The sequence below is a fragment of the Colias eurytheme genome, chromosome 12, assembly GCF_061535395.1.
Source record: "Colias eurytheme isolate Ceu_HAF_F1 chromosome 12, ilColEury1 Martin Lab GWU primary, whole genome shotgun sequence".
Lineage (NCBI taxonomy): Eukaryota > Metazoa > Arthropoda > Insecta > Lepidoptera > Pieridae > Colias > Colias eurytheme.
Genome location: NC_142991.1, coordinates 1,605,390 through 1,617,746, shown reverse-complemented (window position 1 = coordinate 1,617,746; position 12,357 = coordinate 1,605,390). Strand labels below are relative to the sequence as shown.

The following is a 12,357-nucleotide window of genomic DNA, read 5'->3' as shown; positions in this document are numbered from 1 at the left end:
AGTCATACGTCACCTAACGTATCTTGACAATATCGATGTTTGCTAGACTCTACTGCTGTGTCTAGCAGTGAACAACCAAAGGCTCATGATGTTGATGATGATGACGATGACGACTTCCATGTTCAGCAGTGACTACGAAAGGCAGATGATGTTGACGATGACGATGATGATGACTTCCATGTCCAGCAGTGTACTGCAAAAGGCTGATTATGTTGACGATGACGATGACTTCCATGTCCATTAGTGGACTATATCGATGACGATGATGAATGATGACTGCCATGAGCACACCTTTTCAGCGTACTCGTCACTATCTACCTGATCATTAACACCACTACCCTCGGTGGAGACTACATCTTAATGTAACTTTATTATTTTTTTACAAAATAACTAAGAAGACATTTACTTTCTAAGCACCTGCCCGATCATCAATAATGCTGGCTAGTTATCCAAACAAATTAACACTGGCCTCTAGTGCCGTTATACTACTTCTAGTACTACTAAACCACTCTACACATTTTTAAAGTAATAGAGCAAAACATATCGGGTGAAAGAATCAATTAGAATTAAACATACTCCTTAACATCATTCTTCCCACTAAGTTTCCCCTGTAGCATCAATGTGCACGGAATACTAACTTAAGAGTTTTGCTTGAATTCTGCCCGAGCTAGGCTTAGAGATTTAGCAAGTGATAAAGTTCACAACGAACTTACGCACGAACTTAGACATGTAACCCAGATGCATGACTAAATCGTGGATATTATGTACCACTGATCTTTTACCATTTTATCTGCACCTTGACATATAATTTGCAACCTTACTGCATATGTCTTCCAGGCAACAGTAATAACTCAACATGTAACAACTCATTCTGCATGTCCAAAAGCCTCTCATGGTCCTGGCAGCCAGTCAACGGAAAGCTCAGCTATGTTGACACGTTCTACCCCACATAATTTGCAATAATCGAAATACATACTGCGATAGCGATTGTGCATTGCGCGAAACTCGAAAGGCAACTAACATCCTATAGACTAGCTCCCTTTATCTCTGTCATGAATGATATTAGAGTCGATAGACTGGAGACAGACCCTCTCTACCTGTGAACACGTGAAGACACTACTCTGCTTTTTACTAAACGGCTCCCACCGAATTGCAATCAGTCACCACTGCAAACTTGCATTCCTGCAAAATAATACCTGAATTGCATAACTGCATTAACCACTGCTATGCTGCTGCAACTTAAACTGCGGTCTCGTGTGCATGGGAGGAAAACCTGGTCTCTAAGGCAGTAGTTCTACGTCTGTAGCAAGCAACTGGATGTTATTAACCGTCATGTTTGTGTATCAGTTCAGTACTACATCCATCCGCGCTTGGATCTGTGTGAACCGGGATCATACACCATAAGAATAGGCTTTGATGTTAAAAGACTAATAAAAGTTCAACTGATTTGCTCATGTGATGATGAGTAATCGCTGATTAATTTTACTTCCAATTGTAACTTGTAAGCATAAACAATAGTGCTATAATTTAAGGAGACTGTTAATAAACTAACAGAAATAAGAAGCTGTATAAGCTATGTGACTGTACTTTACCATCCTTAATAACAAAGCCTAAGTATTCAACACTACGCTTTCAAAACTTACATTTGGATAGGTTTAAAGAAGATACTACCTTCCATAAAGCACTTACTCCACTCCTTACTACAATCTGGATACGCACTGTACCTTGTTCCACGTCAGAAGCTAACCAGATAGCTACTTGGTTTCACTAATCCAGCTGTTAAAAACTCATTGACACTTTGTTACGCAATCTGCTGCTCGTTCAACGCACAAAACTCCTTAGAACAGACACATTTCAACAGCTGTAATTCAGATGGTAAATAAGTGCTAATAATACACTAAAACACAACACATTGAAATTCTCTAATTGAAATTCACGTCTCTGCATGTTGGACTTATGTCCCTACATAAGCCTACCAAACCGCTAGGTATCTTCCTTCTATCGGTACCAGTGTATAATAGAGAGAAACGTAATTAACCAAGCAACACGCTTAAATAAGATGGAATTATTGTATTGTCACTATTCCTTAGCAAGTGTACACAGTTTTGAACCTAATCTGCTCATTTAAAGTAGGTCAAATCGGGTTCGTTACATACGGTTCGTTACATAAAGGTAGCCAAATGTAAGAGTGTTAAAAATCAAAACAATTTCTCGTATCAGACTTGCTACAAACAAGAACATTATTACGCAATAATGTAACACATTAGAATATCACACATGTAAACTTTGTGTTTAATTTCTCAACCTAATAAGCTAGCATCGCTATCATAATAATCATTAGGCACAATACAAATTAAAATTACTAAAAAGTAATCGCCTATTGTAACTTGCCATAAACATTGTTATGAACTGTCTACAATATGTTAACAGATTATTTTGAAATTAATTTTATTATTAAAAACGCTTACTAGTCAATTTGCTACTAGCAATTATATCTCTGATAAGGATACACTCAGTACCTACCAAGAAACAAAACTAAACATGACTCACAGTTGTCCATAAGTTTGCCACACGGCACGTGTTGACTTAATGATTGCGCCCATGCAACGTGGATGTACCTGACCTGCTGGTTTTCGGTGATTCTATGCCTAGTGCAATCATTAGCACCTTATCCACTCGTTCACTCCGATGCAAAGTGGCCAGACACGCCACACATGAAACAAATGACTCGCGATGGTTAAACCCTGCACTAAGAGGACTGCTGATCCATCGCGCGCCCTCCATCTGCTGTCTGCGAATGGCATTCACACGCAGGTCTCCTACAAACTTATTGATAGCACACAGTCAGCGAAGCAGCCCTTTTACGCCTCGCACTTGTCCTGTAAATGTCACTAATTTGCGAAGCCCTTCACCGCATAAAGACGGCTGCCCTGAGCTCTCGCTGCAGCAATCCCCGGCAACAATCTCAGTAGTAGCAAGGGCCACACGCGCAAACGCTTGTCAAACCGTGAAACACGCGACAACACGGTTGAAGTGGAAACTTCCTTCACGCTCACATATCGCCAAGAAGCCACTGACGCACACAACCCGACGACACACACCTACAGGCACTCACGTCGCTTGGCTCGCCACCCTGCAAGTTAACACAAGTAGCCGCAGCGGGCTCAACATAGTCAAATTACGCTACACAATACGGTAACAATTCTCCTTACTGTGTCCCCTGCTACCAGAAAATAAATTAAGAGACATGAACTGCAAAGCACTCTAACGCATCATAAATAGCAAATAGTAACAAATAATAACTTTAACGGCTTTTTTCAAAACACAGATCAACGGACAATGGCATTACATCACGCACGTTATTTTTCCACTTGTTGTATGTTGTAAGCACTCACCGGTTTTCTTATGGCTACGATTAAACGTCGCATGATACTATTTGCACCTCCAAAATAATTTTATAACACGTCTACATTACCACATGACGATTGCAAAAATCACGTTTATTCTTTGTGCTCAAAGCAATCCCGCTTCTGATATCGGCGGCGGCTGGATTTTAAAACTATGTGGGCTGGTTATATCCTCTACATTGGGCATCTTGGGTAACTTCGAGCATCAAAAGACATAAACGGAATCTAACACTCACAATCACTAATGAACTGAAATGAATACTTTGTATAGCGAACCTAAACTCAAACTAATATAGAGACTGATATAGACTCGAACAGACAAGTCCGCTCGGTACGAGCTCCAACACTAGAATGCCCGTCCGCTACCACGGCCATGTCCAAGTGCACTTCGTGAGTCATGCGCTTGCGTTCGATAATATCAGGGGGGGGGATCTCCGACATATATATTATTTGTGGCTGTATATTTTGAAATCTACTGTTTAAATCCAGGCCTGCCCGCTTTACCCAACTACTGCCCGTTTTGCCCTAAACGAAAGCCCGCTTTAGGCCTCCCCTTCGGGCAAAGCGGGCAATCGTAGGCTTTTAGTAATCTGTTAATAATTATTTTAAACTTTAACTTTTGACAAATTTAACCACTTAGCATTCAAAAGTATTAATGGAACTTTTGGCAAAAAAATAAATGGATTAACTTCTTTTCAAACTTCATTTTTTTTAATTTTCCCGTAAGGCCCTTTGGGCCCATCTCCCCTACCTATATAATATATATAATATGTATGTTGAGAATAAAATTACTTACAAACAGAGTATAAAAAACCTCATTATACCTTAATCAATACGATAACCATTACTTTTGGTCCATGCCATTTCAAACTTCATCGCGTAGGAATCATTTCCAATATCCAATCCACGCACACACTAAAAAGTGACCCTTTGACATCGTTAAAAGGTTAAAAAGATGAACCACTTGTAAACGTGACCAGTTCAAAGGGTATTAGTTCTTGACATGTGGGTCGGTTGAAGGCCTCTACACGACTGAAGAGTTCTTAAACATTCTTGTATGACAATTGCATATTGCAATTTGCGACTTCGATTAGCAAGTCTAAAATTGATGTGATGAATAAGCTCAGAGTATATATTACAGTAGGTAGTATATTATATACTCTAAGGGAATAAGGATATGTTTTGAAGCGTTTATGAAAAATCATCGTAAGAAAATGGCCTGGAAAGGACGTATAGTCTGTGCGTATATAATTAATGTACCTACTTAACGTGTAATTTTTTAAATTTGCTTGAAGTTGTGTCGTTAGACTAAAGTAAAGTAAAATTTAAAAATGAACGAAGTAGCAATAATAAGTCCAGATAGATAACAATTATGTACTTAAAACTCAAAAAGCTTTACAGTACCTTCCATACAAAGATAAAATTATATCTACAAAATAAATACTATTAAGCATAAGCATAAAGACAGATACTTCAGGATAATAGATAATAGATATTAATAATTTTATAAAGATAGTAACTAGTAACTACCTACCTGTGTACGTTGAAATTAAATATTAAAATTTTGCATATCGTTATTTTCAACTAAAAATTTCAAACGAATATGAAACAAAATTGAACCAGAAGCGAACTTGTTAAGGATAAAATTAAATTAATTAGAAGCGAGAAACTGCGCAAAGTTGGCTTGCAAAAGGAATGTCGCGGCGGAAAATTGCATTCTGAAATTGTTGTAAAGTTCACTGCAAATAAGTTCCATACGTTCCGTATGCAGTTGAACATAGAGTTCAAAATATCTATCGTTATTAAAAATTACGAGTGTGGAATGTTATTTTGAAGTTACCCTTTTGAAAGTTTTCGTTAAACATTTCTAGGCTTGCCTGTATACGAAATTCAACCATCTCTGCTAATGATTACTGCGTTCCACTGCACGTATTACGATGAAGTAATTATTAAGCTATTGCATAGCTTCTATCGCGGGCCTTGAGCGCGGGGACCGAATCCAGAAATTCCGTAACGAAAAACCTCACGCTCCCCACTCCGACGGGCACGGAGGTGTGGCTTGAAGGCATAGCATGCAATAGCTTTACCGCGGCAGTCCCCGAGTGCCACACGTCTTTTATTATTATACAAGCAAACTGAATTGCAATGCGAGAATAATGATCTATGTACATTTAGTTACTTATACTATTCACACACAGCACGACAGTTGGTATCGGAGATATCTAATACTTACATTAAAGAAAACATGTTGTGTGGTTTTATGAAACCACGGTAAAAGTGAAACTGTTCGAACGGTTCCGAACACTGCTTTATACCTACCCGGCAGCCGACCGTCACGCGACATGCGCTACACAGACCAAAAAGTTTGAGACGATGTAATAAAAGTTTCACTTTAATAAAACATTTTTAATAGATACCTATGTAGGTATATAAAATGTTAACACAACGAAAGACATTGCTTTAATTTTCTTATTTAACCCTTAGTTAGAACACCTTCGATGCATAAAAAAGACTCAAACGAAACAAGAGATGCAGAGGCTAAAATATTCGATAAGTACATTACAAATTCATTTACTATCAGTTCTCTTAGCAATATTAAACTGTAGAAATATCAAGGCCAATTCGAATCAAGAGCATATCCACTGAAACGAATTTCCGAGATCAGGTGCTCTTAGCAAATTAGTGAATTAGAATTTCAATTCAATAGAATATTCTAGACTTCGTAAGAACGTTTCAATATATTTGTTAAATTACGCATGTTGTTATGTAATTTTTCTAATTATAATTCCTATATTTACTCAGCGCCATGCATTCGAAAACCAAGAAAAGATTTTTTAATCGTGATACCGTTTTGCATGACCAATTTTATCAATTTTAAACACTAGCACCTAATGTACATGGCTCTTAAAGCAAAAAATGTAACCCTTATACAGTGTTACGTAATTTGGGAACCCCATTCGTAGCCTCTTTAGCTCAGTGGTAGAGCACTGGTCTCGTAAACCAGGGGTCGTGAGTTCAAACCTCACAGGAGGCATTGCGTGTAACGTTTTTCATTCTTTTTGTAGTATAAAAGAAAAAAGGTAGTTTGTATCTAGTGTCTTTAAAAATACGAAAGTCTGCAACAATAACTTGATAAATAATTGTTGACATACAAATATTATTTTATTCATGGCGTCATATAATAAATTACCTGGACGTATTGACTCAATCTCGTAAAACAATTGAAGGATAAAATTAAGATAATCCATACCAATATTATAAATGCGAAAGTAACTCTGTCTGTCTGTCTGTTACTCAATCACGCCTAAACTACTGAACCAATTTGCATGAAATTTGGTATAGAGATATTTTGATACCCGAGAAAGCACATAGGATAGGTTTTATCCCGGTAATCCCACGGGAACGGGAACTATGTGGGTTTTTCTTTGACTGCGCGGGCGATGCCGCGGGTGGAAAGCTAGTAATACATAGATTGACATATTCCTAATAATCTTATTTGCGTTTCATAATGAAATCAACCTGAAGCGTTTTAAAAGCCTTTTGAATATATCAATCTACGCACAGCTTCAGTTTCTATATCCAAGCTGTAATAGTTAATTGAAGTGAGGCTTCTAGCAATTTCAGTGGCATCGTTTTAATGGACTGGTAAATGATTTACAAGCCACTGAGGGCATTTCAGAGCTATCTGTGAAAGGATCATCAAAGGTACGAATTAAAATCAAATTTTGTGACTACAGTACAGTACTCCAGTGGTATTTTCACTAGTAATAGGTAATCTCTTATTTTTGTACGCAGTTATAGTTACTACGTTATAGTTTATACTATACTATACTATATACCTTCATCAAGGTTTCTACGATTTAGCAATATTATTAATCAATTTGCACGCGTAATTTCAAAGTGCTGGTATTTAATCCTGTTATAATGATTAAGTTTTGCAGTTGTTTTGACAGTATTTTTTCTGGAAAATTACAAATTTTCCATTTCCAGTTTTATTAATAAATTGTATAATGTATTAATTCTCATAATAATGAACAAATGAAAGTGAAAATAGGGTCAGGTATCTAGGGATATAATATGAAGGAATTATCAAGGGTCAGATGTCACCAATAAAACAACCACATAAATTACTTTAAACACATTTATTAAACTACTTAAATAAACTACACAATAATCTACTAATTATTTCTTCAAAAATTTGCCCTTTGGTTTCAATCTGTTTCTTATAATATTGTCCCTTTCTTCTTGTTCCAATCTAATGTTATCTTGATATCTAGTTTTGGCAAAATTTAACTCAGATGTGAGTTGAACAATTTTTGTTGCATAGTCCTGTTGTTTGAGCATTCTAAGTTTTTGCTTTTGCTGAAAAATGAAAATTAATACGTAATTTATTTTAATTCACTTTTATAACATTTAAATGACAAGTATGTTTGTGTTTATGTTAATTTAATTATGTATTACATTATTTTAATTATAATTTATTGAACTGGACTGAATTGTATAACAAGGTACTGAAATTTTTGGTAAGTATAGCAAGGACACAATTATAAGTTTATAAGGAATAGAAAAAATTATATTCTTCTAGGCCTAATTGGTCAAGCGTCTGCCCCGGATTGGTGTGAAGGATGCGGGTTCAAATTTTTATTATTCTTGATAAACATAATATATTTATAAAGCACTAGCAGTGCCCTGCGGTTTTACCCGCAGTGCTCCACTCTTGTTGGTCTTAGCATATTGATATAATAGAGCCTATAGCCTTCCTTGATAAATGGGCTATCTAACACCGAAAGCACTTTTCAAATCAGACCAGTCGTTCCTGAGATTAGTGCGTTCAAACAAACAAACAAGCAAACTCATCATAATATTAGTATAGTTTTGAATTTTAAAGATTTTATGTTTAAGTATATCTTTTGCATTTACAGTAGCACCTCGTTAAGTCGAACCTCGATAAGTCAAAAACCTCCACATCTCGAAAAAATGTCTTGTTCCCTTCCCTTCAAACCCGAAAACCTCTGTTACTTGAAATCTTGACCCTCTGTTAGTCGAAATTATCACCGAGTCCCTCCAAGCCATTTTGGTACATATTTTCACTCTATAACTCGAAAAATTAAATTTGACCTCTGTATCTCGAACATAGCAACGTTTTATTTTACAACCTTTATAACTCGATCATTTGGAATTTATAACCTCTATTTTCGAACAATAATAAGTTACCGACTTTAACAACTTGCCGACAGTGCAAGTACTTACACTATTGTTTCTTAGAAAACATGCCATATTTTTTATTTTAAAATGATTTGAAATAATGTTGATTTGTCATAAATAAAAACATGTTTGTCACCTCTGCAAGTTGAATTTTAATTTATTTTACCTCTCTAATTCAAAATTTATAAGAATAGACCTCACTCTATAAGTCGAATCAAAATCCGCCTGAGTCGAAATCCTCCATAAGTTGAAAACTCTATAACTCGAATTTTTTGGCGTCTCCCTTGATATTCGACTTATAGAGGTGCTACTGTATATGTAATTTTTATACTATCTTTGCTTCTCACTAATGTTTTATATGCTTTTTGTCTATCTTTCATGTCGAATGAAGTGATTTTATAATATGTTTGTACTTTGTAGTGACTAAAGATAGTTGGCCGTAGATAAGCAAAAAGGATCCAACCCACAACATGACCGAAAATGAGTTAAGTATACCAAACTGCTCGTCAAGGTCTATATTTTCGTTTAGCAAAAACAATCCTAGTAAAATATGAATATTTTGACGTTAAATTGACACTGGTTACCAACCCACATGTATGGAGAACCCCTTTTTTAGTTTCGTAAAAACAATCCATTCTTCTTGGATCATATTGTAAAACGGTCAGTCTATGAAAATGACACAACACTAAAATGTTTCAAAAAATCCAAAGCATGTGGATCCTTTTCGATTATTGTATATTAAATCAAACCTATGCAAAAGATAAATCGCTAAAGAGATTCAGAAAGCATGGATTTCTTTTGTTAAACTAAATTTATATTTAAAAAATAAAAATTGTATACAGGTTTAATAACAAAAACGATTCAGAACATTTGGATAGACCGAATATTATGTATTTACAGCTTTAGGCGTTAGGCATGCATTAAGTTCACACCTAACTATCTAACATTAAAAACGATTACACTCAAGTATCTTGAATCCGGTCACACATTTTTGCCGTTTTTATACCGATTTTTCTAAAATAGAGACACTGTTAAAATACCATGAAAAAATTTACACAGCTGACGAATATGTCAGAGGAACAAAAAAATAAGTAAAAATCTCGGACAACTATCGATCACGCGCTCATATGATCTTTATCACATTGAGTTGCCTATAGAAGACTTTTAGATTTGTTTAGGATATAAACTAAGTCTGAAATCGATTGTATGTGCACGTCCAAAGACTAAACAGTCTAGTCGTGTGGAATTCAAGAGGAGAACACAACTCGACTGAACAGTTTAGTCGATGCAAATGTTGTATGTATCCGCGGACTCGAAAGGAAAATCTTTGGAGGTATCTGACGATTTCCAATTACTATGGCCAAATGGTAAAGAAAAGCCAAATTAGACGATTTGGAGTCAATCTTTGACTATATACCTAAATACTGCCTGGATTTCTATAAATCTTTAAGGGACAATCCAAGACTTCATGACGATATGGCGATGAACCAGACTTCGCACACGAAGAAGAATAGTAAATCGGATAGAATAAATATGTTTTTATATAAATAATGAAAAAAAATTTGAAATTTAGTTGTTTTATTAATGAAATTTAAAAAAAATAAGGATTTTAATAGCAATTAGATGCTTTGAATCGTTTTTGCGAAACGAAAATTCACTTAACAAAAATAGGAGATTAGAAAATAGGTTTTATCAAAAAGGATCCTAACACACATTTAGCTGAATATTTCAAGAAATAAAAATAAAGTAAAAAAATTTTCTATGTAAGAATAAAATATGCATTGACACACACATATTTTCTTAAGAAGCAATAAACGCAAACAAGTCTTTATATGAACAATCACATGTTAAACTTCAATCTTCAATAACTCAAAAGTAACATTTTGTGCGTTGGATCCTTTTTGTTTATCTACGGCCAGTTACGAGACTAGAGAGTTTATACTTTTTAGTGAGGTGAAACATCTACCTCTTTTACTAATTAAGGTTTATACACTACTTGATTTGATAACAGAATAACATTTTCAAGTTGCTGATTATACAGTTTACATACCAGTAAAGGTGTTGGTCTTCCGTCCAAGAATGTGTAATCTGGTCCATCGGTTAGAATACCTTCGGCTGTGCGATTTGCAGAGAGCCCTTGCGATATACGCCACTGTTTTGATTGCAGAGCCGCTGAGCAGCACAAGGAACGTGAAACCACTGGAATTTGATATATACTTTTATAAGTGACTGTTATATATAGAAGTTTGATTGAAAGGTACAATATTAATGATTGCTTCTTGATTTAAACTAAGAGAAACTGCCAAAAGGGGCAACTTATAATGATGTCAAAAGTAATTTATTAAGTTTTCAATTTCTACAAATAAAATATGCAAATTGTAAATTTTAGCATTCAGAATATGTACTTAAGTGTATTTTATAAAAAAAAATACATACCATTCATTTGGGTGTTACGCAGTATTTGTAATAAAGCCATAATTTCCTATTTCAATTACACCAGGACTTAGGTCATAAGTTTAATTTCGAAACATAAATAATTGTTGACTGTTGTATTTTTAGGTTAGAAATTGATTTTTTTTTATCTTGACAATGACATCTGACACTGACAGATTGTGGCTTTTTTTATAATGGTAGATTCACACAATCAAGCCTAAAATGAAGAAGAAGCATTTTTAAAGAAATTATTAAATTTATGAATGACAATGATTATAATCACATTATAATATTATATTAGGAATCTATTACAAACTACAAATAAATTTATTTATAAAGTAAGTACAACTTATCAAAATATTGTTAGAAAAAAATGGTCAATCAATAAATTTGCGTTTCGGGACTTCCCTATTTGTAGACAATTGTGGTGTAAACAATATAAGAAACAAGACAATTTGGAAAGTATCTACCTGTAAGTACCTTGTTTTGTAATCTTAATTGGCTCATCAATATATTATGAAATGTTATTTACTGTAATGCTGTATGCTGTAGCTGTATGATTACGAATAAATAAATAAATTAAATTAAATTATTGAACTTCATTAATTTTCATTTTGAAACATGTCTCAAGTGTTCTTAAAATTGCATTTAACCGCAGCATTTAATTATTTAGTTTTATTAGTTCATCGTTTCATTAATATAGCTCACATAACATAAAAATATATTATAAAAAAAAATGTGTGCGTGTAGATGTCGCGGTACGTAAGTCTAGCGGTGACCTTCAATGTTTTACGGCAAGTTCGCCTTTATTTCGTTCAAATAGATCCCCTCCACTTCAAGGTCAGCGCTAAACTTACACGCCGTAAGTTATAATATTGTACACACGTAAGAAGTGAAACTTCTTTATGACCTTATTTTTAAAAAAATAGGTAATTTACTATATGAAAAATGTCACGCGTCACGAAAAAATGTTACACTAAATTTTTTTCCAACCCCGATAAAGAAGTTTCACTTCAAAAATATTACTATAATATTATAGGAATTATTATATACTATCACCACACCACAGACTAATAATAATATACTACGTATACAAACCACACTCCCCGTTTTCCAATTACAGAGCATAATGTGACTCAGTGCCGCACAATGCCGAATTATGCTGATGCTTAATTGGAACGTGAAACGCACCAGCAGGTTGCGCTAAGTTCAGTGTTGAAAAAAAAAATATTCATAGAGTTAGCAATAACCTCAATAATGTGTAAATAAAGTGGTACCCATGGACGTATAAAAAAAGACGGACGGTATATCG

At 34.8% G+C, this 12,357-nt stretch overlaps 1 protein-coding gene and 1 non-coding gene across 2 annotated transcripts; one reads left to right on the top strand and one right to left on the bottom strand.

The window, feature by feature from the left end:
- The first annotated feature begins 6,369 nt into the window (after nucleotides 1-6,369).
- TRNAT-CGU (transfer RNA threonine (anticodon CGU)) lies at nucleotides 6,370-6,441 on the top strand. Its single transcript has one exon. It is a non-coding gene; the product is annotated as a tRNA-Thr (tRNA).
- Nucleotides 6,442-7,530: 1,089 nt separating this feature from the next.
- mRpL52 (mitochondrial ribosomal protein L52) lies at nucleotides 7,531-11,140 on the bottom strand. The gene is made up of 3 exons (XM_090108170.1): nucleotides 11,049-11,140; nucleotides 10,663-10,811; nucleotides 7,531-7,769 (listed from the first exon to the last, which is right to left on the bottom strand). The coding sequence occupies exons 1-3, from the start codon at nucleotides 11,086-11,088 to the stop codon at nucleotides 7,590-7,592; spliced, it is 369 nt and encodes a 122-aa protein (XP_089964296.1). The 5' UTR covers nucleotides 11,089-11,140; the 3' UTR covers nucleotides 7,531-7,589.
- Between the last annotated feature and the right edge of the window lie 1,217 nt (nucleotides 11,141-12,357).

Excerpts from the sequence above, each read along its gene's own strand:
- mRpL52 (XM_090108170.1), bottom strand. The coding sequence starts at position 11,088 with ATGGCTTTATTACAAATACTGCGTAACACCCAAATGAATG. Across the intron at positions 10,812-11,048 it reads GCGTAACACCCAAATGAATG|TGGTTTCACGTTCCTTGTGC; the intron begins GTATGTATTTTT and ends ATCAAATTCCAG. Across the intron at positions 7,770-10,662 it reads GAAGACCAACACCTTTACTG|CAAAAGCAAAAACTTAGAAT; the intron begins GTATGTAAACTG and ends TTCATTTTTCAG.